General features: G+C 40.2%; 1 protein-coding gene across 6 annotated transcripts in view; it reads right to left on the bottom strand.

Moving 5' to 3' along the window:
* Positions 1–24,395, bottom strand: part of Mapk10 (mitogen-activated protein kinase 10) — a 288,159-nt gene that overhangs the window by 140,814 nt on the left and 122,950 nt on the right. For 3 of the 6 annotated variants that reach the window (XM_029544976.1, XM_021210550.2, XM_021210553.2), the window contains exon 3: positions 2,637–2,708. In XM_029544976.1, coding sequence (XP_029400836.1) covers positions 2,637–2,702 — 66 coding nt within the window. In that variant the 5' untranslated portion in view covers positions 2,703–2,708. Of the gene's footprint in view, positions 1–2,609; positions 2,710–24,395 lie in introns of those variants that run through there. The other 3 variants (XM_029544977.1, XM_021210549.2, XM_021210554.2) reach the window with 3 other exon arrangements.

Consider the following 24,395-nt stretch of genomic DNA (forward strand, 5'->3'; position numbering starts at 1 on the left):
TACTGTGGCAGAAACTGAATAATAACTACAGAAGCTTTGGCCTGGAGGTTTTTCTTTGGCCTAATAATGATTAATAGTCTGACCATTAAAATACACTGCTCAGGACATGACGATCTGCTCTGGCGGGCTTGGAGGGTGTTTGTTTGTTTGTTTGTTTGTTTGTTTTTCTGTCTAGTGCCCTTGAACCCACATGAGCTGCCAACCTTCGAAGTGGTGTTTATGCTTTGGCAAAATATGCTTCTAGAACCTTTAAAAATTTGGTTGATAAGGGAAATAATTGTAAAAGATAACTCTGTTCTGTCACGGATTATCAATAATGACTAATTATGAACAAGAGGTTAGAGACAAAAATGAAATGATCTATGTTTTGGAACAACATGAGTCGATCCCTGACTACTGAGTTCAGTATAAATAAACACCCTGACTGCCTGTCATTCAAGCTGCAAGATTCCTCCTGACCACCATGTCTGACGTACTCCTCCTTTGTCAGCCAATCCTTATCTCTTCTGCAGGACCTGGCCATCACCAGGACTGGTCTTCAGCAGCAAGGAAACTGGATGGGCAGTGGGGAATCCCAGGGGAGCGGTCTTTAGAGTGTTAGATAATAAAAGCTGTAAAATGAGGATTTGGAGCTATATCCCATGAGATGCAACGACTTTGAAAGATGCTGGGGGAGGATATGTCTTGTTTCTAGTAACATGGTCACACATAACTCAAAGGCCACTCTCACTGGTGTTTTGGGGTTAAATCATTTAGGGCTGGGCAAGGGCAGGTGCTCTTACAGTAATTCAAACAAAAGAAGGGTGGCTTGGGTGGGAGTGGGAGTAGAGCGATGGCAAGAGACAGTGGTAGTACAACCCAGATTGAGTTACAATCAGCTGAGTCTGCTGACGTGCTGGATGTGAGGGAAAGCTCATAAAATGATCTGTTCTGATTGGAAAGGTGTAGTCAGCATTTCCTGAACTGAAGCAAAGACAATGGGGGAGAGGAATGAGGTAAGCAAGATTTGGTGTTTTATTGTCTCTAAGGGAAGTTCCTTATGTAGCTCAGGCTGACCTTGAACTCATGGTTCCCCAGCCTCAACCTCCATCGTGCTGGAGGTCACACCACTGCCCTCACCAGAGATCAGCTTTGAATCAGTATGGTATTGCATGCTTTCTTGACATCTAATTGGAGATGTAGAACCAGGCAGTAGCATGCATGAGTCCGGCTTAGAGGTACAACTGTGTGAGTTCTCAAGGTCGAGCTCACATTCAGAGCTCATAGGCACAGGAGCACCTGGAGAGTGAGTAGAAACTCTCTTAACAAAGTTAGCTCATCCCAGCGGTGCTTTCGAAACTCTGCAAGTGCAGGTTCATTTGATTCCTGTTACAATCTCAGAGGGGCGGGGCGGGGGGGGATGCTATTGTTTTCCCTTTTACAAATCGGGAAACTGAGGCACGGAAATATTGAGGAATCCACTCACTGGCAAGCAAGCATCTCATAAATGCTACCTCAGCATTTCAAGCTATGCCATCTGCACCCTGAACTTTTGTTAGAGTAGAGATCCTCCCTAAGGGCTTGAGCCTCCGGCCCTTTGACAGTTGGTGATAAATGAGGTGAGGCCCACCATAAGTCTTAGAATGTGGATCAAACACTTTCCTGGGCCTGAGGAATCCTACTCAGGTCTAGGGAGCATGAGGGCCATAGAAACAAAGTAAAGCCAAAACCCTGTTCCCTTGGCAGTGGAGACAGTTGTATGAGATAACAGAGCAGGCGTAGTTGCCTCCTCCACTGGCTTTCAGTGGGTGCATACCACCCGGGCCACAGTGCAGCTCAGTGAGAAGAAGCAGTAGGGACACGCAGGGAGATGGAGGCACAGCTCTCTGCTCTCGTGGAAATATGGTGAGCTTTCAGTTCCTCACCAGATCTCCAGCAATGCTTAACAGTAAAAGCAAGGACTACAGTGAAGTGCTAACCACTGCCTGAGGCTAGTGCTGTTCTGCACACACCACCCCTTTGCCTAGGGGCCCTAAATACTTTCAGTTACAGTGTTTGCATGAGTGCGAAGGTGAAGAGGTCCTGGCTTCACACAGCACCAACCGTTGTTGTGGCTACCTTACTGTTCTTCCTTTGTTGGCCACTGACATTTAGTAGTTGTGGTTTTATTTTATTTTATTTTCTGGCCTATGTAAAACTAACTGAATGGCACGTGTAGGTAACCAGAGGTAGCCATTAGAGATGCTTCATTTGGGACTCAGGAACAGCCACTCAGGTTCCTGGTGCCTTGATGATCAATGCCACATCCCAAGGAATTAGACAGAAATGCTAAAATGCTGAAGTACAACTAAAATCTCACTGGAGATCACTTTATAGATTGATTAATTATAAACTCATTCAGAAAGGCTTCTTCATTTCTAAGCTTTCCTAAATGAACTAGAAACAGGGATAAAACCTAAATGTTCACTGTACTTTCCAAAAAAACAAAAAACAAAAAACAAAAAACAAAAAACAAAAACAAACAAACAAAACAACAACAACAAACTGTTATTGTTACATAAGTAAAAAGTTGGTATGGTTCATATCAACATGGAATGGCAAAAGTGAAATACAAGGGAGTGGTACTGTACCTTGTTTTACCTGTAAGGAACACACACCTGACAAAAGGCAATTTTCACATCCAAGGTTGGTTCACTGCAGTAGTATAAGAAATGGAGGCTCATAAATACCTGCAGGGAACAAAATCGGGTGATGAGTTTCCAGGGCACTCACATTTAATTATTTAACATTATTAATTTATAATCATCTGAGTTATACACTGAGATCATGAACAGCCCAGACACATTAAGTCTCACTTATATTTGTAAAAGGTATTTTTCACAAATTATAAATATTATATAATACAATGCAGTAAAATATTTTGTCAGCTATAATGATCAATATCATCATATTCATGCCAGGAACCATCAAGGAAAAGTTAAAAACTAGCAGGTGACCTTCCTGAGATGGTTCCACCATGGATGGTACAGTTAATGACAGATACATTCTTTAGGCAAAGATGAGGATATTACATCTGAGGAAAGATTCCTGATTTTCCTGTTATTGTTAAATACTTATAACAATCTTTAGCTATTAGCCCACACTTTCAAGCAGACCTCGGTAGGACAATGAGGATAGACTATGAGTATTGATGCTACATAGACAAATAGATGATTTCTTAATTATTAATGATGATTCTATAAGAATTCCTAAAATTATGTTAGTAGTTATTAAGACCTTTTATAATAGGACTGCTATTAAGTTCTTTCTGATATCAAAATTGCAATGAGAACTCTGCCAGCTTCAAGTGTCACAAGTTAAATGCTTCTGCGATGATAACCAGGCATCTACAACTTAGAGCACATTCTGAGAGGTTGTAAGACCATTAACCAAAGGTCATAAGAAAGGAACTAGCAATTTACAATAGGTGTAGGGACAGAAGATAAAATACTGACTGGGTTTATCTATATAAAACTTCAATGATAACTTAGTCACAAAAGTTATAGTTTTTAACTCTCCTTGAACCTGTAGAGCTAGTATCAGATAACGAATGTTTAGCCAGATACTTACACATATAAATGGATACACATATAAACATTCTCTGTTGAAATTTTCTCATTTAATTTATGATTTGAATTTATCTGTAAACTTATGGTGAGATTTTTAGCATGTCATAGTGTATTCTGAAAGATGTATAAGTGCTGAGGACAAATAGAGAAAACTGAACTCAAGAGGAACCTTTTAGAGAGAAGAATTTTCTTAGAAAACTTTCCGATAGAACTTGGGAGTAAAAGCATTTCGGGCAAAGGCATTGAGAGAAAGGATATTATTATTACATTAGGTCAGGGGGAGAGAGCGAGGTTAGGAGAAGAGAGCAGAGAGAACTTTTCAGAGGGAACTTTCTGGTGGAGAACTTTTGTAGAGACCTTTTGGAGAACCAAAGAACTTAGAAATAAGGCTGAAATCATTTTTTAGTGTCCCTTTTTCTTCCTGCAACTTTGAGTACTAGGCTGGAGGTTAGAGCCAAGCAGTTCCTGAAGAGATAGAACAAAGGGTCCTTTACTTAATCCCCTGATGTTTTATGATGAGGAGCTAAACCCAGAGACTGCAGCTTCTGGCCTCTGAGGAACTCAGACAGGCAGGTCAGCTACAGCAGCAAAATGGCCTAGACTTAAGACAGGTAAACGTTTTATTATTAAGCAGCAATCCTAAATATCTCACAAGACCAAGTCTTGCCCCAGCAGAAGCTCTTCTCCCTTGGCTTACCTCAAGAGAGAACCAGAAGAAAGAAGTGCTGGGGCTAGCCCCCAACAATACAGATTAGATACAATGAATTGGATATTCCTAAAATGTTAAGACTAAACACAAAATGTATGTAACACTCTCATTCAGTACTAGGCACCTGGTTGGAAAAACAAAAAGAAAAACAAAACGAGCTCAAACATTTGCTCAAGGGGGTGCGTATAGAAGCTTAATGTAGACTTTGATGCTTATTATGGTTGAGAACTATGTATTTACTGTAGATTCGTGTGCTGGAGGCTGGATCTCCAGTAAAGCACAGTTCAGGTAACTGGGCCATCATGGTACAAAACTAATAAATTAAGAAGATGGATTCACATCTGCTACGGGTGTGGAAACTCAAGGAGACGAGGTCTGGTTAGAGGAGAGAAGTCACTGCGGGTGTACTCTTCAGGGCTGTATCTTAGTCCCTGTCCTTCACTTGCTCATTTCCTCTGCCTTCCTACCCACCACATGCCCCCTGCCACGATGCTCTCCCACACCCTGGACTTATGGACTAACATCTCTCAAACTGGGAGCCAGGGTACACGTCTCCTTTACATTCTTATCTGGGTCATGTTACCTCAGCAATGGAAACTGACAGAATGCCAATAAGTGATCTAAAATGTCTAATAGAATTCTACAAAATATGTGAAACCATTGGATTCGAACCTAGCACATAAAGAGATGAAATTTTCAAACATGATGGTTTTGGGGGGAAAGCAAGTTTGAAGTTTCCTTATTAAAGATTTAAAATATACAAAAATAATATAGCACCCATTATTTTAAGTACATATAACTACAGAAAAAAAGAAAAGTGGGTACTCTATTAATAACTGCTTGGTCTTGGTGGAAATTAGATTTTTTTAATTATACTATTTTCTGTGAGTTTGCAATATTTAGCAATTCTGCAAGGTCACAAGAGGAGGGGACGCTTACAGCAATGCAAACAGAGACCTGAATTACTTGGGATGAGACAGCCTCAGGAGAAGCTGACAGTTTCCCCCATTTAATTAAACACATTTTTGAACATTGTTGCATGCAAGGCAGCGTTCTGAGAGATCAAAGGATTTTAAAAACGAGTACAGAGGTACAACTTCTGTTTCTGGCGTATGATTGATTAGGTATCCTGAAAACCACTCTGAAGTCAAAACTCTTAAAAAAAAAAAGTTAGATGAGAGACATAAAAGATTTTAAGACATCTAGTTAAGCTTCTCAAAGAGGGCAAGAAATGTTCTGAGAAGCTGAGAACATTGTGGCGAGGGCACAGGGACACAAGGGAGTCAAGGCTACTGCTTGGCTCTGACCAGCTGACAACTGGAATATCAGGTTTTAAAGGGACTAGGCAGAGGACAGGAAACAAGCTGCCATCTGCCAGGATGGGAGGTGACACTGGGGATAACCTGAGCCTTGCTTGAAGGAATTTTAAAGCAACTTGATAGGGAAGCCGAATAATCCAGAAGCGAGGAAGCCAAATAATCCAGAAGCCAGGTTTGCGTTGCTAGGATCATGCTTGGTATTGGACTTTGATGTGCATCCATCTTCCATAGAAGGAAGAGTAAAAGGATAAAAAGATGTAAAGAGGGCTGGTGAGATGGCTCAGTGGGTAAGAGCACCCGACTGCTCTTCCGAAGGTCCTGAGTTCAAATCCCAGCAACCACATGGTGGCTCACAACCACCCATAACCAGATCTGACACCCTCTTCTAGAGTGTCTGAAGACAGCTACCATGTACTTACATATAATAAATAAATAAATCTTTAAAAAAAAAAAAAAAAAAGATGTAAAGATCCTCGAGTAAAGAACAATCCGGGCACATGCGTGACTCGGTGAGAGAAGCGTGCTGCTGAAAACGCAAGATCATTGTAGAAACTGGCTATTGATGAGTAGAATAACGAGCCTAGGAGACAGAGCCAAACATGGAGACAAGTGTATGCTACGGTCCACATTGTAGACATCTGGGGAAAATGAGAAACTGTATGTTGGGTTATGAATGAGACAAGTGGTCAGTCCCATGGGAAGGAAAGTCTGCCCCTATTGAAAGAATGCAGTTGTTCCTTATTCTGCATCTGTGCATGGGGTTCTTGCATGTGTGCATGCTTTGCAAACAGAAACCTTGGTTCCTTTTGTTCCAGTCTTAAGGAAGGCTGTACAACAGACACGCTTGAAATTTTCTCCCTCTTAGAGCAAATAGGAGATCCAATCCATCTCCAGTATAATGAAAGCTAGCGACTGCCTTGGATACAAATTAGTCATGCATCCAATACCATATAAAGGACCTAAGGCTCCTAGGCTCAATGTCCTCTGTGATATGCAGCCTAATACACATGTGATAGTTTCCAGCCTGCTCTGCATCACTCTGTGGAAACTGAGGCCAAGCTGTTCTGGGTGTTGACCCTGTAGATTCTGGATGAGTTCATTGCCAGGAACAGCAAAGAACCTGTATTAGGTCCAGGAACCTTGTGTTATCTGCCATTACCCAGGAAATGAGGGCGGGCTATCTTTGAAAGTTGTAAACATGGTAATATCTCAGATTCTCTACAAGACTTAATTCTTAACTCAAGTTATAGAGGAAAAAAATCCAAATAAGGTTAAAAACCCTCAGAAAGGATCAAAGTTTATATATTATAAATTGCAAATAATATTACAGAAGGAAATATAATCAATGCTGGAGGCATAAATAGCATCTAGATATGCTAAATTATAAAGGAAATTATTGCTCAACTGTATTAAATTTAGTAAGTCTGCTTATGAAAACATCTAATGGGTTTTGTTTTTAAGTAGGTCACATATCTGGGAAAGTATTTAAAACACACCATCAATGAAAAATATATCCAGAATCTATATATATAACCTTTTTAAAAATGAAGAAAATCAGAGAATCCAGTAGGAAAAGAAATGAGCTAGACAAATTGCAAACACTTTATCAAAATATGCCTATAAACACATGATGTATAAGATGAAACCACGGCGAACTCTTAATTCATACCAATCAAATGATCGGCCGCTGAAAAGAATGAGATGTTTCAGGGTTCACAAGGTGAACCTGCAGAAGACAGGGTCCGAGCACTCCGAGAGCTACGCAACTGGAAATGGATCGAGAGAAACAGAATTGTTTCCTCAAGCTGTGCACGACGCACAATCCGGCAAACCCCTATCTACACACAAAGGAGAGACTCGCTTCTGCTTTTCCTCAGGTTACACAGCCAAGAGAGCTCCCCCAATGTCTCCTCCACAGCAGACTAAATAACAAAAACCAAAACGTGGAAAAATATCCACAGACAGAACAGTGAAGAGGTAAGTTGTATTGCTTAGTAGAATTTGATTCAGTGATGAACTGGACTCCTAAAGTAGCCATTGTCAGCATCCTCAGATCTCTTCAAACACTGGCTAAAACGGACCTGGTTTCATTTAGGAAATGTAGAATCTTTGCACAGCTCGGCAACTTGGAAGGAGTTTTACCTATAACTGTAATGTGTGGACTTATTTCTGTTCTGCAACTCCTCTCAGAAGGATTTTGTGCTTTTTATGTATGGGCCAATATATTTTAAATTTTTTTAAGCATTGATATTTTATGCAAATCTGATTGGTTCATTCCCCAAATGCTTATTGCTAAAACTCAAACTACTTTCTGTAGGTGACCGTAGGTCCTGCAGGTTGGTGCACTAACTTATTAGATCTGGTGACTGGTGGGCTGTTTTGGACTTTGTTCCCACAGAGAATGCAGGCTGGTTTCTTGGGCCCTCCTGCGGCTCCTAGCTTGCTGTTCTTTGCCTGGAGGAGCTCAGGTGGTGTGGGTTTGCTCCTAGTTGGGGCATTCCCTCCAGCGATTGGGAGGGAGCTTGTGAGACTGAAAAGCCACAGCAACCTAGGTGGCAACCAATGGGAGCTGCAAGCCTCAGTTCTCTGTCCCAAAGCTCACTGAGCAGGTCAGAGAATCTTCCCCATGGTTAAGGCTTCTCTGTGATACAGTTGTTTCAGTCATTCATACTTCTACAAGTAAGCCCTCACCTGGGCTCCTCCAACAAAAATCCTTGGTTCATTAAATTGATCTTCAGTGCAATCATTACTTAGGTTTGTCATGGGGTCTTGTGTGTGTGTGTGTGTGTGTGTGTGTGTGTGTGTGCATGTTATTTCTTCCCATGAAAAGTCTGTCACACACTTCAGTCCAACAGGTGAGCGCATCTTATTTGTTGTATTTGTTTTGCTTGTTCTGGCAATTCTCGTCTGCAATTTCAACTTATAGTTATTTGCAATTCTCGTCTGCATTTTCAACTTACAGTCATTTAGCTCCAAACAATGTTGGCACACTTCACTTACAGCTTTTGAACCTTACAGCAATGACTTTCATTCCCACCTCAAATCAGCCAAGACACTTTACTTACATTTGTTATAAACATTGCTATGCATTGCCTTTGTCATGCTTGGAATTGTGTTTTAAAGAAATGACAAAATCACAAAGAAAGAATTTTAAGGATAGCATTTTTATACCTTTAATTTTTTTCTTTCTTAAGCATGCATGTTTTAGATGCTACTATAAATGTTCGTTTTATTTTATTGTTTTGTTTCCCAAAATACTCATTTCTGTGAATTGAAATATTTTATTCCACTGTGGTTGCATGGATCAAATTGGAGAGTTCTCCCCAGTCCTTTGTGCTTGTGTCTTCTCACGGTGCCCTGTCACGTCTCAGACACGAGATTACATAATACTCTCAATTCTGTCCACACGTTTGCTCCAAGCAGGTTATGACCTCCTTCAAGGAAATGAACCCCAGGACCTAACACAGCCCTTCCTATTTGTCTGATGTCAAGTAAATGTTTATTGAATAGAAAGGGATCTAAATGAAAAACAAACAAAACCTCTTTCCTTCTCTGGCCCAAGTCTAAGTATTTTCATTATCCCTGCAAATTGAGGACTGTCAATTTCCAGTAAGGTCAGGTAAAGGACTCACAGCAGAATGAAGAGTCTCATTGGGGATGACGTCAGAAATGTTCTCCAGCACAACCAGTTAGTTCTGTACAGCTGGAGTGGGCATGGGGAAATAATAGCCTTCATTATACCCACTGAAAGAAATAACGTGTTTAAATCTTTAATGACTGAGTGTTCTCGCTAGGAAAAGCAAGCTCGCTGACCTTTCCTGGTTTGTATTACAATGCCTCCAAATGCCACACCAAGGCTGAATAAGTCACGTTGGGGCTTTATTGTTCCAAGAGAAGAGCACTCAGTATGATAATATCAGTGAACTGAAAAAACTTGTTTGGAAATCATATTTCTTGACACTAAAGATAGAGAGCTTTTTGGAACCATTGTGCAATAGAAATGATCTTTATTGTCCAAACTATAAGAATGAGACACTTGCTAATTTGTTAAGTTGAACTGGTGAAAAGTGTCTTCCATAAATAACAGCATGGTTTGTGTTCTAATAGCTTAAGTTCCCACTGAAATTCTTTTTAGTCTTCCGCACATAATGAGAGAACCCTTTTGAGTATGGGTGGACAACGTATTTAGGGTTCTGTTGTTTTTGTAATTCATAGCTATCTTACCACAGGTATCCCACCCAACCTATGGAGACTTAAAAAGCCATAAATGGAAAAACTGAAAAGAAATCCTAATTGTTCTTGAGTTTCAAGTTGTATGGTTTGTCTCTGCACTCTACTGTGTAGAGGGACAAGACAGACTGTTTGCTCCAAAAATGTTTAAATTCCAACAGTTCTGTTGGACTTATATATAGAAGACACACCTTATCTACAAGTAAACCCACTGCATGTTAGATTTATTATAAATGACCCACCTAAGAGGCTGCAAATGTATGTGGATTATAAATAAATAAGATACCTGTGAATTACAAAAACAACAGAACCCCAAACACTTTGTCCACCCATACTCAAAAGGGTTCTAACAGTATATGCAAAAGACTAAATAGAAAATAAGGACACTTGAAAGATAGAGAAAATGAGATTAACTTGAATTTTCCGTTAAGAACTTCATGCATGCTCAACATGAAGTATTTTTAACTTCTTAAGTAGACAAACTCTTATTTTGAACAGAAGTCAACAAATGAGGTCCTGCCAGCCCAGCTCAGTTCACTACCTGTATTTCTAAATACAACTCTGTTGAGCATAGCCTTTCCTTAGTCTTTATATGGTCTGCAGATGTTCCCACACTAAATGACTAAGTCAGGAAATTGTAAGAACCATGTTCAAACAAAGCCTAAGATATTTATTATTCTGCCCTTCAAAGCTTCCCAACTTCTCACTTAAAACATTAAAGCCAAGGAGATCTGAATGTGCCACCATTCACCCCAAGGCAAAGGCCAGAATGATAGCGTAAAGCTCTACTCATACGTGTGTAAGCACGGAAAGTACTTCCTAGTAACTAACATATTCCAAAGTTGTATATCTTACACAGCATTTCTTTTTTTATATTCTTTATTATTTTTAACTTATTCACTTTATTTCCAGCTCACTGATCCTCTCCCAGTCACTCCCTCCCACAATCCTTCTCCCACACCCCTTCTCCTCTGAGCAGGAAGGGGCTCCCTGGGTATCCCCCCACCTTGGTACATCAAGTCTTTGTGAGACCAGGTGCATGCTTTCCCACTGAGAACAGACAAGGCTGCCCAGCTGGAAGAACATAGCCCACGAAGGGCATCAGTGGGATAGCCACTGTTCCAGTTGTTCCAGACCCACATGAAGACCCAGCTATACAGCTCCTACATATGTGCGGAGAGGCCCATTAAACAACATTTCTTAAAATATTATCCATGTCCAAGGACTCTGACAGTGCGTGCGTGCGTGCGTGGATACAGAACCAGGTACTTAACATAGCAAACCTCTGCAGTCCTACAGTAGCCCAACAGTAGAGCAGACATGGGTACACACAGCATGCAAATATGAGCAGATGGGCGTGAGGACCTAGTGGAGACAAAGCAGGCCCCAGAGAAGAAGGCATTCAGTCTCTAGACACTGATGTTTAAGAACCTTGGGCATCTCTGATGGGTCTGCTTTCCTTCCTTCAGATCTACCAAGGACGCTGCACTGAACTCATCTCTCAATTCTGCTTTCCATAAGCATTAGGGTGGTGTGGGAAGATCACCAAGTGCCGTGTGGATGAGGAGTGAGCTGGAAATGCAACCCTTCCAGACCGTTTTCTCTGTCCTAGCCCCAGATCTGGAAGATAGGAACTACTAGTTTGCAATCAATAAGAAATTAACACGGGGGCTGGAGAGATGCCACAGTGGTTAGGAGCACTGACTGTTCTTCCAGAGGACCTGGGTTCAACTCTCAGCACCCACATGGCAGCCCATACCTGTCTGTAAGTCCAGTTCCAGGGCTTTTGACATCCACATGCAGACAAGACACCAGTCAATTATATATATTTTTAAAAGAAATTAACATAAACTGTGATAGTAAAAGCTGAAGTAAAAAAAAAAAAAAAAAAAATATATATATATATATATATATATATATATATATATATATATAAGTAAACTATAAAAGTCAGCCACGATCACATTAAATNATATATATATATATATATATATATATATATATATATATAAGTAAACTATAAAAGTCAGCCACGATCACATTAAATAGAAGAAAAATAAGCTATAGACTATCACAACTAAAATGTAACAAAAATGAAAGGTAGTTTGAGATGTGGGGCACATACAGAAAACACAATTTATTCAGCGTTTGCTCCTACACTATTCCTGACAGAACAGCATGTAAGGAAAAACAGGTACTAACAATAGCACCGGTCACTAAAGGGAGCATCACTAGGAAAATATATACCCTGACAGAACTGCTTTAAAACCTAAAGCAGATGTTAAGAAAATTATAACAGTACAAATGGAAATTAAAATCTTACCATCATGATAAGATATCAGCACATACTTCCCCCAGTCAAGATAAATCAAGCATAAAATGTTTAATCACATGGAACTCAGAGAAGACCTTTCTTCTCATGCAAACTATTATAAAAGTACAAAATGATAAGAAATTCTCCTATTGACTTTTTTGAGATGGCTCTTCACACAAAGACAGTACAAAATGAGAAAATTAGAGTTCCATTCCTCTTATGAACAAAAAGGTAAAAGAGGAAACCTTTAACCAAAATGATGGTTTTTAAAAAAAAAAAAAATAGTACAAAAATGGTTTCTCCAACAAGTGACTTGAAAGAACTCTGTAAATTGAAAACTTCTAGAAAATAATCCAATATATTGATTCATTAAAAGTAAAAATTCTTGTGATTGTGGACTAAAGAATAGAATTTAGTAATTACAGACTGTGCTTGTCAGTCAGTATTCTGCCGCTGTGAGGAGCCGTCACAACAGAGGCAACTATTATTCCAGTGGCTTAGTACATCGCAGTCAAGGCAGGGAGCATGGCAGCATGCGGGCAGCTGCCACAGCAGTACCTGATCCATAGGCAGAGAGAGAAGCACTGGACCTAGTGTGGCCTTTTGAAACCTCAAAGCTCATGCCAGTGACACGCGTCCTGCCTCAAAGCCACACCTCCTAAGCCTTTCAATCCTTTCCAACACTGCCACTCCCTGAAGACTCAGCATTCAAATATGGGAGCTTATGGGGGCCATTCCTACTCAAACCACCACACCCACGACTGTACTTGAACTTATCTGTCCCCATATTCCAATTCACGTTTGAAATTCGGAAGCACATATAGCAACGCTATCTCTTCCAATTAGTTTTGTTTGAAATTTGCTTTGCAGACATGAGGATGGCTACGCCCGTCTGCATTAACGTTTCATTTGCTTGCGGTGTCATCTCTGTTTTACTTCTGATCTACCCACGCCTTTGCCAGTGACCTGAGTTTCATCATACACACACAGAAAATACAACTAGCCCATCTTTGTCTTTTAATTGAAGATTTAACACCATTTACAGTTTATAGTATTAAAAGGACGGTGTAACTCCTGGTATTTTATTGGGTGCTCGTTGCTGTTAGTTTGAAATCTCCACGCCCTTTTCTTTCCTTTCATTGTCAAGATTGCTTCTCTTTTTTTTTTCTTAGAGTTGTTATTTGATACTTTTCCTAATTCTGACGTAATTCTTTCTTTCTAGTGAGATTTATTATTTCCCAAATTTTCATGACTATGTACATTTCCCTTCAGTGTCTAGGGATCCCTAAATATCTTCTGCTTTGCCATTTCAATGTTCATAAATCATTCCTGTTTATGGCCATCTGAGGAAGCCTCCGTCTCTCTCCTGATTCCAAAGGAGAGCTTTGCTGCAGATAAAAGGAATCTTGGTTGACAGTTATTTTCTTTCTGAACTTAAAACATATCATTCAAAGTTCTCCTAGCATTTAGGGTTTCTGCAGAGAAGTCTGCTGCTATTTGATAGATTTTCCTTTATATATACCTTGGCATTTCTCTCAGTTAATTGAGTTTAACAAAGGTACCAAGAATGCATATTGGATAATATCATCAAGCGATGTTTAGAGAAATGAATAGTCACATACAAAATAAAGCATTTGGACCCCTCTCCAATACCATGCAACAATACAAAGATAGACTCAAAAAGCATTAAAGACTTTAAAAAGAGCATACGAACATATGGATAAAAGTTCTATAATTTTGTTCTGGGTAAAAATTTAAGGGAGTAAAGAAAAGGCAAAAATAAACTCTGGGATGACATTAAACTTGGAAGATCTGCACAGAAAAACAAAACAAGACAAAACAAAACAAAACAAAACAAAACAAAACAAAACAAAACAAAAAAACAGAAAAGCAATGAAGATGGGACCTCCCACAGAATTAACGAAAATATTTACCAAATCACACATCTCTGAAAGAGATCATATCTAATATCTACCTGGAATCTGAACAACTCAAAAGAAAGGAAAATAATAAATAGAACGTACAAATGAGCAAATGCCACAAATAACTATTTGTCTGTAGAGAGCTGTGAGCAATCGCCATTACAGGATGGCTTTGGCCTTTGTTGTTCATAACTATAAACATTTAATGTGCGCAAGTGCAAGGGTGAATTCGCGCCAAGTCATGACCCATCCCGGGGTGTACTTTTGAAATTATGAGCAAGCAGCCAATCAGGTGCAGACACGCCACATTAAGACATATATAAGCTGCACCATTTCTGGGGCTCGGGGTCTTTCTCATGATGTAGCAATAAAGCTTTGCCACAGAAGAATCCGGTTGTCCGAGTATGTTCTTGCTGGCAAGATACAGCTTGGGACATTTGTCAAAAGAAGTGTTAGGGCTGATCAACTCATACAATCACGTCAGCCATAGTTATTTAAAAAAATGAAGTTTCAAACCCTAACAAGATTTTAGCCGCCGATCTCCTGATGACTTACTGTACAAGTAAAAGTGGTGGACTTACTGTACAACAGTTCTGTCTGTCAAGTGTTGGCTTTATTTGCTGAGCCGTGGTCAATTCAGAAAGCCTTCATCTGTGTCAGTGCCTTAAAGAGTATTCTTTAATGTTTCCTCAAGGAGTTTAAGAATTTCAGGTCTCACACTGAGGTTCCCGGTCCAGTTGGAGTTGATTTTTGTGTGAACGGAGAGACTGAGCAGAGACTTGATTCACTTGTGTGCATACAGGTATCTCATGGTACCAACACCATTTGTTGGAAATACAGCCTTTTTTTCCAGTGAGTGTTTCAGGTCAATGATTTTGTAGGTTCTGCAAACATCCACAGTGGCATATGATCCAGCAACCCTTCATAGCTCTTCAGAGCTATGTGTGCCAGGTTGAGTATAGTCAATGAACACATCTGACATTTTATTTTTTAAAAATTAGTGAATTTTAACTATTTTGGCATCAAAAATTATTTATCAATTAGGTAATTTATGTGTTATTTAGCTTTATGAAGCCATGCCACATGGTGAATACATATCAGACATGGTGATGCACACTTACAATAGCACACAAAAGGACTGTAAGTTCAAAGCCAGCAAGGTCCACAAGTGAGGCACTGTCCTAAAACAATACACAAAAAGCATCACACTGTACCTCTAAAGCATGCACAATTATGATTTATAAATAAAAAGTCATATTAGAAACAAAATTGAAGTGTCTCATCTCAAATTTAGAAACACATAAAGATATTCACTATCAGCAAACTTCCCCCCACTAATTCAGAGTAGCAGAAGTGACAAACATAAACCACTTTAACCAGTAACATAACTATGTAAATTTTCTGGAACAAATCAATTGTTTCGGATAACATTTGGTATGAGAAGTGTAAGAGGCTAACTCTAATACATTTCTATTATTCACAAGATTCTTAAAGCTAACAAAACATCACTTGGATTGGCTCATCGGGTAATACCGACTCCGTCTTCGCGCCGCTGTCAGAGATTGCAGTGGCCCTCGTGAGGACGCCAGGCTGCATCGTATTCGCCATTTGTTAATGCATTTATCCTAACGTGCACTGCCCTAGTTTGCTGTTCATTGCTGTGATGAATCACTGACTAAAATCAATGAAACACTGACCCAAATGGTTTAGTTGGCTTACACAACACAAACTGTAGTAGGTCACTGAGGAAAGCCAGGGCAGAAACTCAAGTGGGAACCCAGAGGCAGTAAATGAAGCAGCCACCATGGAGGAACGAGGCTCGCTGGCTTGCTCCTCACAGCTTGCTTAGCCTTTGTTTCCACACACTCCACACCACCTGCCACAGTTAGCTTCGCTCTTCCACGTCCATCATTAATCAAGAAAATGCCCACAGGCCAGTCTGTGCACATCCATACACCCATACGCATCCTAGGTTTACACTATGCATGTATGTGAGCCATGCATACTCTGGTTCTCTGAATAGTTACAAGAGATAAAATGTTTCTCTTTCTCTTGAATCCTCTCTAAAGGGTTACATTTGTAAACACCGAAGCACCAATAGTTCTACCAAGAGTCAGCTACACGTCTCCTTTAAAGAGGCAGCCTCATAGGTAAGTAATAGGCACCTTATATCTATCAGTCACAAAGACTAAAGACAGTAAATATTGAGAACCCCAAAATCATTTTGATTTTTACTCTAATTTATATATATATATATTTTTACTCTAATTTAAATATATATATATATTTAAATTCACACACACACACACACACACACAGTCATTTATAGTATTAGCCTCATGTTTTAAAAAGTTATACTGACTCCACCACATTAAATCAGGAAAGAACTGCACCCTATGAATATTTATCAGTACCCCTTCTGTGTTAAGCACTGTAGTGGTGACTCCATCAGGAAAAATGAATAACTCAAAGTTTAAAAGCCAGAATTAATGTCTGTAAGGAATTATCATTAAATTAACATATTATGTGTATAGAGATTTATTTTAAACTTCTGAAGGTTCAAATTTTCCATTAAATAATCTCTTGCTTGCTCAAAATTTTTAAAATATTTATTGTAACATGGATTGGCATAACAAGTAAGCTTTAAGCAAGAAAAAGAAATAAAACTTTAGGCATTTAATTCAAAAGGCAAAATTAAATCTTAATTCTGCTGAACAACTATATTATTGCTTTAATTATGCATCCTCAGAATAACTAGGCCAACAGGAACTATTAATTAGGTGAAATGTCAACTTGTATCCTACAGAGGTGATGAACTTACATGAACAAATCCATCCCTTAAATGATGTGGAAAATCTAACAATAGAATGAGAAGAATATATTCAGAGGTCACTTTATCTCCCAGTCACTTAGCAACTGACTCGGAATGAAGAGGGCAACAGGGAAATGATTTGTAAAAATAATTAACTCTAAACTCTGTGCAAACGATAAGTGGAAAAGAGGCTAGAAGGCGAAGCAGCTCCAAGACAGCTCTTCTTGCAGGGAAGATTATCTCTGCACAGAGCATCCACTCCCTCAAAGCCACCCCTCTCCCAGTTCTCAGCCCCCCTCGCTGGCCCACCCCCAAGCCCCTCTGAGTCCTGTACTTCAGGAGCACACACTCAAACCCACAGCCTCTTCACTGTCACTCAGTCTTCTGATTTGGGGCGTATTGCTAGCAGCACCTTTTGCTGATATCATGACCAAATACTGCATGCACACACCCATGCACAGGCACACACACATGCACAAGTGCACAAACGCCCTTCTTTAAATTCTAAACGAAAGCGCAGTACTACAAAAGACTCACAAATGCAGACGGTGACCCCACCTAGCAGCTTACAAGGCTTTTTCTTTTCTTTTTAATTTCTTGCCATACAGCATAGAGCAAACTGGGGAGGAGAGATATTCTCCACTAAACATCTTAATCCAATGTTTCAAACAGAGTAAGCCATACCTTCTCCTGCAGTCTATGTTTTCCTACCTTACCTACTAATCCCTTTGGGGTTTTCTGTTTTGTTTTGGCTTGGTTTGGGTTGGGTTGGGTTGTTGTTGTTGTTTTGTTGTTGTTGTTTTGTTGTTGTTGTTTTGCAGTGACTGTATTTAAGAGAGTATTTCTTATAATAATGATTGTTAGAGAATATGTAAATATCCACTATCATCATTTCAAGGTAATTAAAAATTTTAAGCAAATTAAAATAAGTAGCCCTTAACCATTAAAAGAGTCATTTATCTAATGGGAATATGAATTAATAAGGAACTATAGTTTGTTTTTTTTTTTTTTAATTAAATCTTTAGAGCCTTGAGTTAGACTATCTGCATTCTTATGAAGATATGACTGTAGTCCCCTGTTGGCATACACCAAAGCATGCTAGACACCATGTTCTAGATAAAAACAGGGAACAGTGAGTTATGCAAAGTCATCTACAAAATGATTCTTGGTATGCACTTTAAGTAATAAATTAACCATTTCTTAGTTCCTTTCCAACTACAGGCATGTAAATTACGATACGTTACATCACCTTACTTCATACTTCTATGGTGCTCAGGCTCGGAAATATCCAAAACCATCTAAGCCATGGTGTGCAGAGATACAATCAAAATAAATCTTTTAAAATATGCTTCATGTGAGTGCCAAAAAAAAGAAAAAGAATCTGCTCGTATTAAAACTTTGCAAACAAATAAAGGCCATTTTAATCTGGCCCAGGACAAAGTAAAACGCCGTGCTATAAAATCTCAGTTTGGTTTACTTTCATTAGTGACGTTTCATCATTAGCTGAAATGTCGGACCAAAGAATAAGTTCAAGCAAGGCGTTAAAAAGCTGGCGTGTGCTTAACCATTGCCTGTAAGGGTTACTTACACCAAATGTTTCATCCACCATATATTTTAAAGGGTTGTGATATGCTAAAGTGCATGTGCATTTAGTGAATTGAATAATTAGCAATGTTGAAAATGTAAGACCATTACAGGAGTAATGCAGTTTCCAAATAATGTCGGGAATGACCAGGAATCAGGTCCTTGTCTTCAAAGCAGTAGTAAATCCTCACGTGTCAGGAAGCGGAGACAGAGCCAGGGAGGGAGGGGCAGCGATCCCGAGCCCTGGTGAGTCTCCTTAATGCTTGAACTCCAGGGAGCATTTTCTTCCCTTCTGCATAGTGACTATATAATTTAAGCGCTAGTACTTAGCAGGGAGTGTGTAGATTTTCATTGCTTGTGTGTGTGTTTACATTACTCGTGTGTTTCAAATTAGAGAGAGAGCTCGGAAGCTGGGGAGGCGGCTCAGTGGTTGAAGAGCTTTCCCTGAAGACTGAGTGCAGGTGCCCAGCACCCTTGTAAGGTTCAGGTGAAGGTGGTAGTACCGCCTCAAGTTTCCCTGCTGAGAAACAAGCTTGGTCCCCAGAGCAAGCTTCTTACCTAGACTAGCTGCGTCAGCCAGCTCTGGTTTCTTAGGAGAGAGCCGGCCTCAGTGAGGACTACAATAGTCAATGAGGGCTCATGATGTCAGCCTTGGGTCTCCACATGCATTCATTTGAGCCCAAGTTCATTTGAATATGCACATAATCATGCGTACACACATATGTCCACATACATGTGAACAAGAAAGCAATTTGAAAGTTTTAAAAATACAAGATCCTTTCTCTCTATCCCCTGCCTGTGCCTGTCTGTCTGTATGCCTCCTTTCTCCGTGTCCTCTCTGTCATCTTTGCTGTATGTCTCTGTGTGTTCTCTCTCTCTCTCTCTCTCTCTCTCTCTCTCTCTCTCTCTCTCTCTCTCATCTCTGTGTGCGTGTGTGTTTATGTGTGTGCACGTGTGTGATGTATGTGCATGCATGTGTACAGGGGGTAGCACACATGTTCCTATGGAGAGTCCAGAAGAGATCTCTGTGCTGCCTGTCTGTCCGATCCCCACTGCTCACACCATACTCCCCTGAGACAGGCTCCCTCACTGAGCATGAGTGAGGTTGGCAGCAGACAAGTCACAGCTGTCCTCCTTGGCTCTGCTCCCCATTGTGCTGGGTTACAGCGGTGTGTGCTTGGCCATACCCAGCTTTTCACATGTGTTCTAGGGATTTGCCCCATGACCAGGTCCTTGAGCTTGCAGCACACGTGTCCTTACCTATTGGGCCAACTTCTGTGTTTTTAAACAGTAAGCACAGAGTTCTTATAATGACATCAACCCGATATGATTTCTATAGCGTTTCTGTGGAGCATTTTAGCATTCAGATAAAGGCAAACCTGCCATTCTGTTTATCACATTATTTCTGCCCAATCTTTTATACTTTTATGCTTTTTAAACTTTATTTCAATATTTTTTAATGTGTTACTTCAAGGAGAAACAATGCATTTTTCCATCGAAGACTATTCATAGAGAGCAAAACAACGCTTAAAAGGTTTAATGAGCTGAACCGAAATATTAAAAAGACATCATTGTAAGTGTGTCCTCACAGAACGTTAAAAATCAGGCTTGGAAGGAAAGTATGTGACTCTCTGTTCCTCCACATGCGACGTCACGATGAAGTACAGCTTGCTTCTGGAGCCTTTGAAGATCAGAAAAATAGGGGGTGGGGGTGGGGGTGCTGGTGCTGGTGGTGGTGGAATCTACCTTTGTGGAAAAACAAGTGGGCGTGAAGCCATGTGCTGCCCCCTTCTGGAGCAGAGGATGGCGCACACTCTTCTCAGCCTCCTTTCAGGGAGCATATGGCCAGTGCCACTGAACAACACCTGTTCGAGGTAGCCCTGCAGAGATTTTTATTCGAAGAAAATGAAGTGAAGAATCCCCACACCTGTTTTAATGTATAATCTACTGGGCACCGCCACCTTAGCATTGTGTGTGGTGTCTACCCTCTATCCCAGCGGGTGATTCTCAGAAGAAAGGAATCACGCACAGCGTCCCACTGCCCAGCCAGTGCTGGGCCAGCTCGTCACAGAATTGAAAAGAATGTTCCTGTGAGGGTTCCTGGGAATGGGCCCACTGGCTGAGTGTCACATTTGGCCTTTCAAAGACCTAATTACACAGAGTTGAGTTGTAAGCCACGAAGAGTGGCCCCAATGAGAGCTCATTTACTTAGGGCCACTCGGCCTGACTGGCTTTCTATGTGAGTTCTCTTTGTAAAGAATATCAAAAAAATCAGAGAGGCTTCATGATTTGAATTAGATCCATAAAGTGGCAATTAAGGACTAGAATGTGAATAATCAAGATGGTAGAGCAGTAATGTGGCCTGTCCTTACTCCAGTCAAAATCAGAGGACTGAAAAAGAAAAAAACATGAAAGATTGTAACATGGCCTTCAATACAAAAGGGCCACTCATAGAAACACAAACCATCCTTCTTTTCCTATGTCCAGTCACAAACTTAAGAAATAAGATCAAACAGCCCCACCTTTAAAAATGGAAATTTAAAAATATGACCACATAAAACTTCACCATGCTATTACACAGATGTGAACCTGAAGATAAAGGTGTACTGTATATATTATAAAGGAGCTGGGGAAAGCACCCTGAATGATTTTAACCACATAGAAAATAGGATATTTTGAGGAACTATATTTAACCCAATTCAAGCATTATGCAATGTATACAAGTATCAAAGGGCCAGTAGAACTCAGCAAATAAATATAAATTTTACATAGTAATGTGTCAGTTTTAAAACAAAGTTAACTTTGTATCAGTTATTTTACTTATGTGTATGCATGTGCCTGCATGACTTTACATGTAACCATGTGTGTATAGGTGAATACAAGAGTCAGAGGGCATACAGGTGATTGTGAGCTGCCCAATGTGGGTGCTAGGAACTTAGCCTGGCTCCTCTGTAAAATTCCACTTCTACAGTGCATTCTGCTGGGGGAGTCCCTCGCAGAAAAGTCATTCGGTATGCATGTTTTCTGTGTGGGAGTGAACTAGCAGCAGTCTTGGCAAAACTATCCTTGAAAGGAGTTCAATGCAGGACCCTTGGCTAGTGTTTATAAACTTGGGTTCACAGTGGCTCCCCTGTGTTTCCAACACTTGTAAGAATGCCAAAAACTCGTGCAAGAGCAAAGTGTGTATGCTGGAAGCCTTCTCTCCTTCTAATGCTCAGGGTTTTGGGAACATACAAGGCACAGAGTCCTGTGTGACGATCCTCAAAGAATGCCGTGGATCCCAGTCTCTAAAGAACCTCCCAGATGGAGATTTTGTCACCCTTCATTGGAAAAATTAGGTGAGTCCTGTAAGGGTCTCCTGGGAGAGCACCTTCACGGTCACCTCTGGCTTCCTTTGGCTTGCCCCTGAGTCTTCTCCTCTTGCTAATTCACTCATGTCTGTTCACCGGATGCTATTTAATTTGAGTGGTAAGAGTTCTGATGGCAAATGGTTGAACATGATGGAAGCCTTGAGATCCACATACACAATGTCAGTTATTGCATCACTTAACAGGAGAGAGTGAATATATCAGGTATAAAAATTTTAAATTTGTATTTAATAGCTATTAGGAAAAGATTGCCACGTATTGAACATGACACACGGCCTTTATCTAGTGTGTTTAAAGTCAACAAGGACAAAAATACAACTAGACTTAATAAGAGGAAGAACTTAGGGAAAGTTCATGCTGCCCACTCATAAGTGCCATTTCTGAGTTTCTCTCCTGTATATTTTGTGTCAAATCTGCACGACTGCATTCTCTCTCATAAACATAACTGTGGATGTAGAAATATATAAAGTCCCTTTTACACACATGTACATATGTTCAGAAAGAGTAGGGATAAAGAGAGATATCAACAGATTTCTCTAGGACATAGAAGCTTTGTGTTTGCAAAGGCATGTAACAAGGGGGTTTTACATTGCAATAATTAAATATAGAGTTTATTTTTGTTGTTGATGACCTCAATCTCCCCATACAGCCGGGAATGTCCCTAAACTGCTAATCTCCCTGCCTCTACCTCCCAAGTGCTGGGATTACGAGCAGGTACCCACTGTGCCCAGCTAGGATTTCACTTTAAATGGGAAGTATTTTTCAATTACAACCTTGGTAGGATGCCTGGTGTGGTGTTCTTGGCTTTCAGTATGAGCTACACACTTGATATTCATTGAATTGAGCCAGGCAAGCATGATTATATAGGAACAGAATGCATGCCCTGTAAAATGGTCTCAGGACAACTGGAAGACGGTGTCTGAATTATAACTCGGGACCCTAACTATTCCCTGCTTACCCTCCACAGAAAGCCAGTCATTCTGTGTGAAGTTGTATCTCAGAACCCTAGTGGATTTCAACATTCTAAAATGACACCAAATACAACAGGGCACATAGGAAACAGAAGAAAACTGACATGGCATCTTATCCTTGACAGGCAAAGGGGAGAAATCATCCTGGATGTTTTTACCACAAAGAAATGATGAGTTTTTGAAGAAACAGATGTTCTTAGTCTGTTTCAAACTCTGTATAATGTATACATGTGTCAAGGTATCACATCGAATTCGGCAAGCAAGAATAAACTTTATGTTTTCATATGTCCTTGGTCAACTTCACAACATTATACCAGATCTTTAAGATTCCATGAAGATCTCAGGAGACAAGCCAAGCTAGTATGCTAAATAACAACATGTCTTAACTATATTCTCCTAGTTGGGAATTTTAATTGAACACTTTGAATCACATGTTATTCAACCAACTTCTGAGTGAGTGACTCAGTAATGTAAGATTCTAGTAGGAAGTCAGCCTCTTCATTTCTCCTGGAGCATTTCATAGAGAGTTCTAGAAAATAAGAGCTCACAGATGCAAGTGAAATTTCACTTCTGCTGTGTGCTATGAAAGGATATTTGACAACTGTATTGTATAGGATATGGTCCTGAAAGCCATTTCCACAGAGAGAATGGATTCCTAAAGAATTTGTCAGGCTGTCCCTGAACATTTAACAATATTTCAAATAATTATAGGTCCCATGTGTGGGAAATGTGTGTTCCCAAGGCTCTGTAAATCCAGTTTACATAGCAGCTCATGATGGAATATTTTCATTGGTTTTGAGGTATTGTTTTTTGTGTTTTTTAAAATACAGTTTTAAGTCCAATTCTACCCCTACCATCCTGTGAATGTTACAGTTGGTCTTGTCAATCCTGATACTGCAGAGCCATTGACAAACCGAAATTTGTAAGGGTCTCTCTCACACTGCTCCCATTATTTGTTCTCCTGGGAGTGATGAAAGTATGACTAGATGCTTCTCAGAATATAAAAACAGTTTAGGAGAAAAGGTGTGTAGATGTTATTATTCTCAGGTCTCTAGAAATATGTTCCGTCAGCCACATCTATTATAAGGTAAGGTACATCCTAAAATATATTAGACTCACTGTGGCTATTCTGCATGGCCCAACCAAGGAACTTCAGATATTTCCAGAGTGGACTTGCTCACAAAGGGACAGAGAGAAATGCAGCTGACTCCTGATATGAAGTGTACACGGGGCCATCCGGAGCGCCCAGCTTCTGCCTTCCCAGCCCGCCTTATGCTTGCCTTCAGTTTACACTCTGTCTTCACACAGCATCACTAATGGCATCGGTGCTACCGAGGCTGGGATCCGGGACCTGGTTTGGTCAGGTACTTTGGAACATGTGGACATGAAAATAACTATCAGGAAAAATTGGATTCTAACAGATCCAAGAAACAGGACACATGGCATGCTATGCCTGACCATGAGAGGAGGACCGGGGTCATTCATGAATTTAAAGAGAAAGTATGACCCGTGAAAGCAGATGCTGGCGAGGTTGTGGAGAAAGAACACTCCTCCATTGCTGGTGGGATTGCAAGCTTGT

Source organism: Mus pahari, chromosome 13, assembly GCF_900095145.1.
Source record: "Mus pahari chromosome 13, PAHARI_EIJ_v1.1, whole genome shotgun sequence".
NCBI lineage: Eukaryota > Metazoa > Chordata > Mammalia > Rodentia > Muridae > Mus > Mus pahari.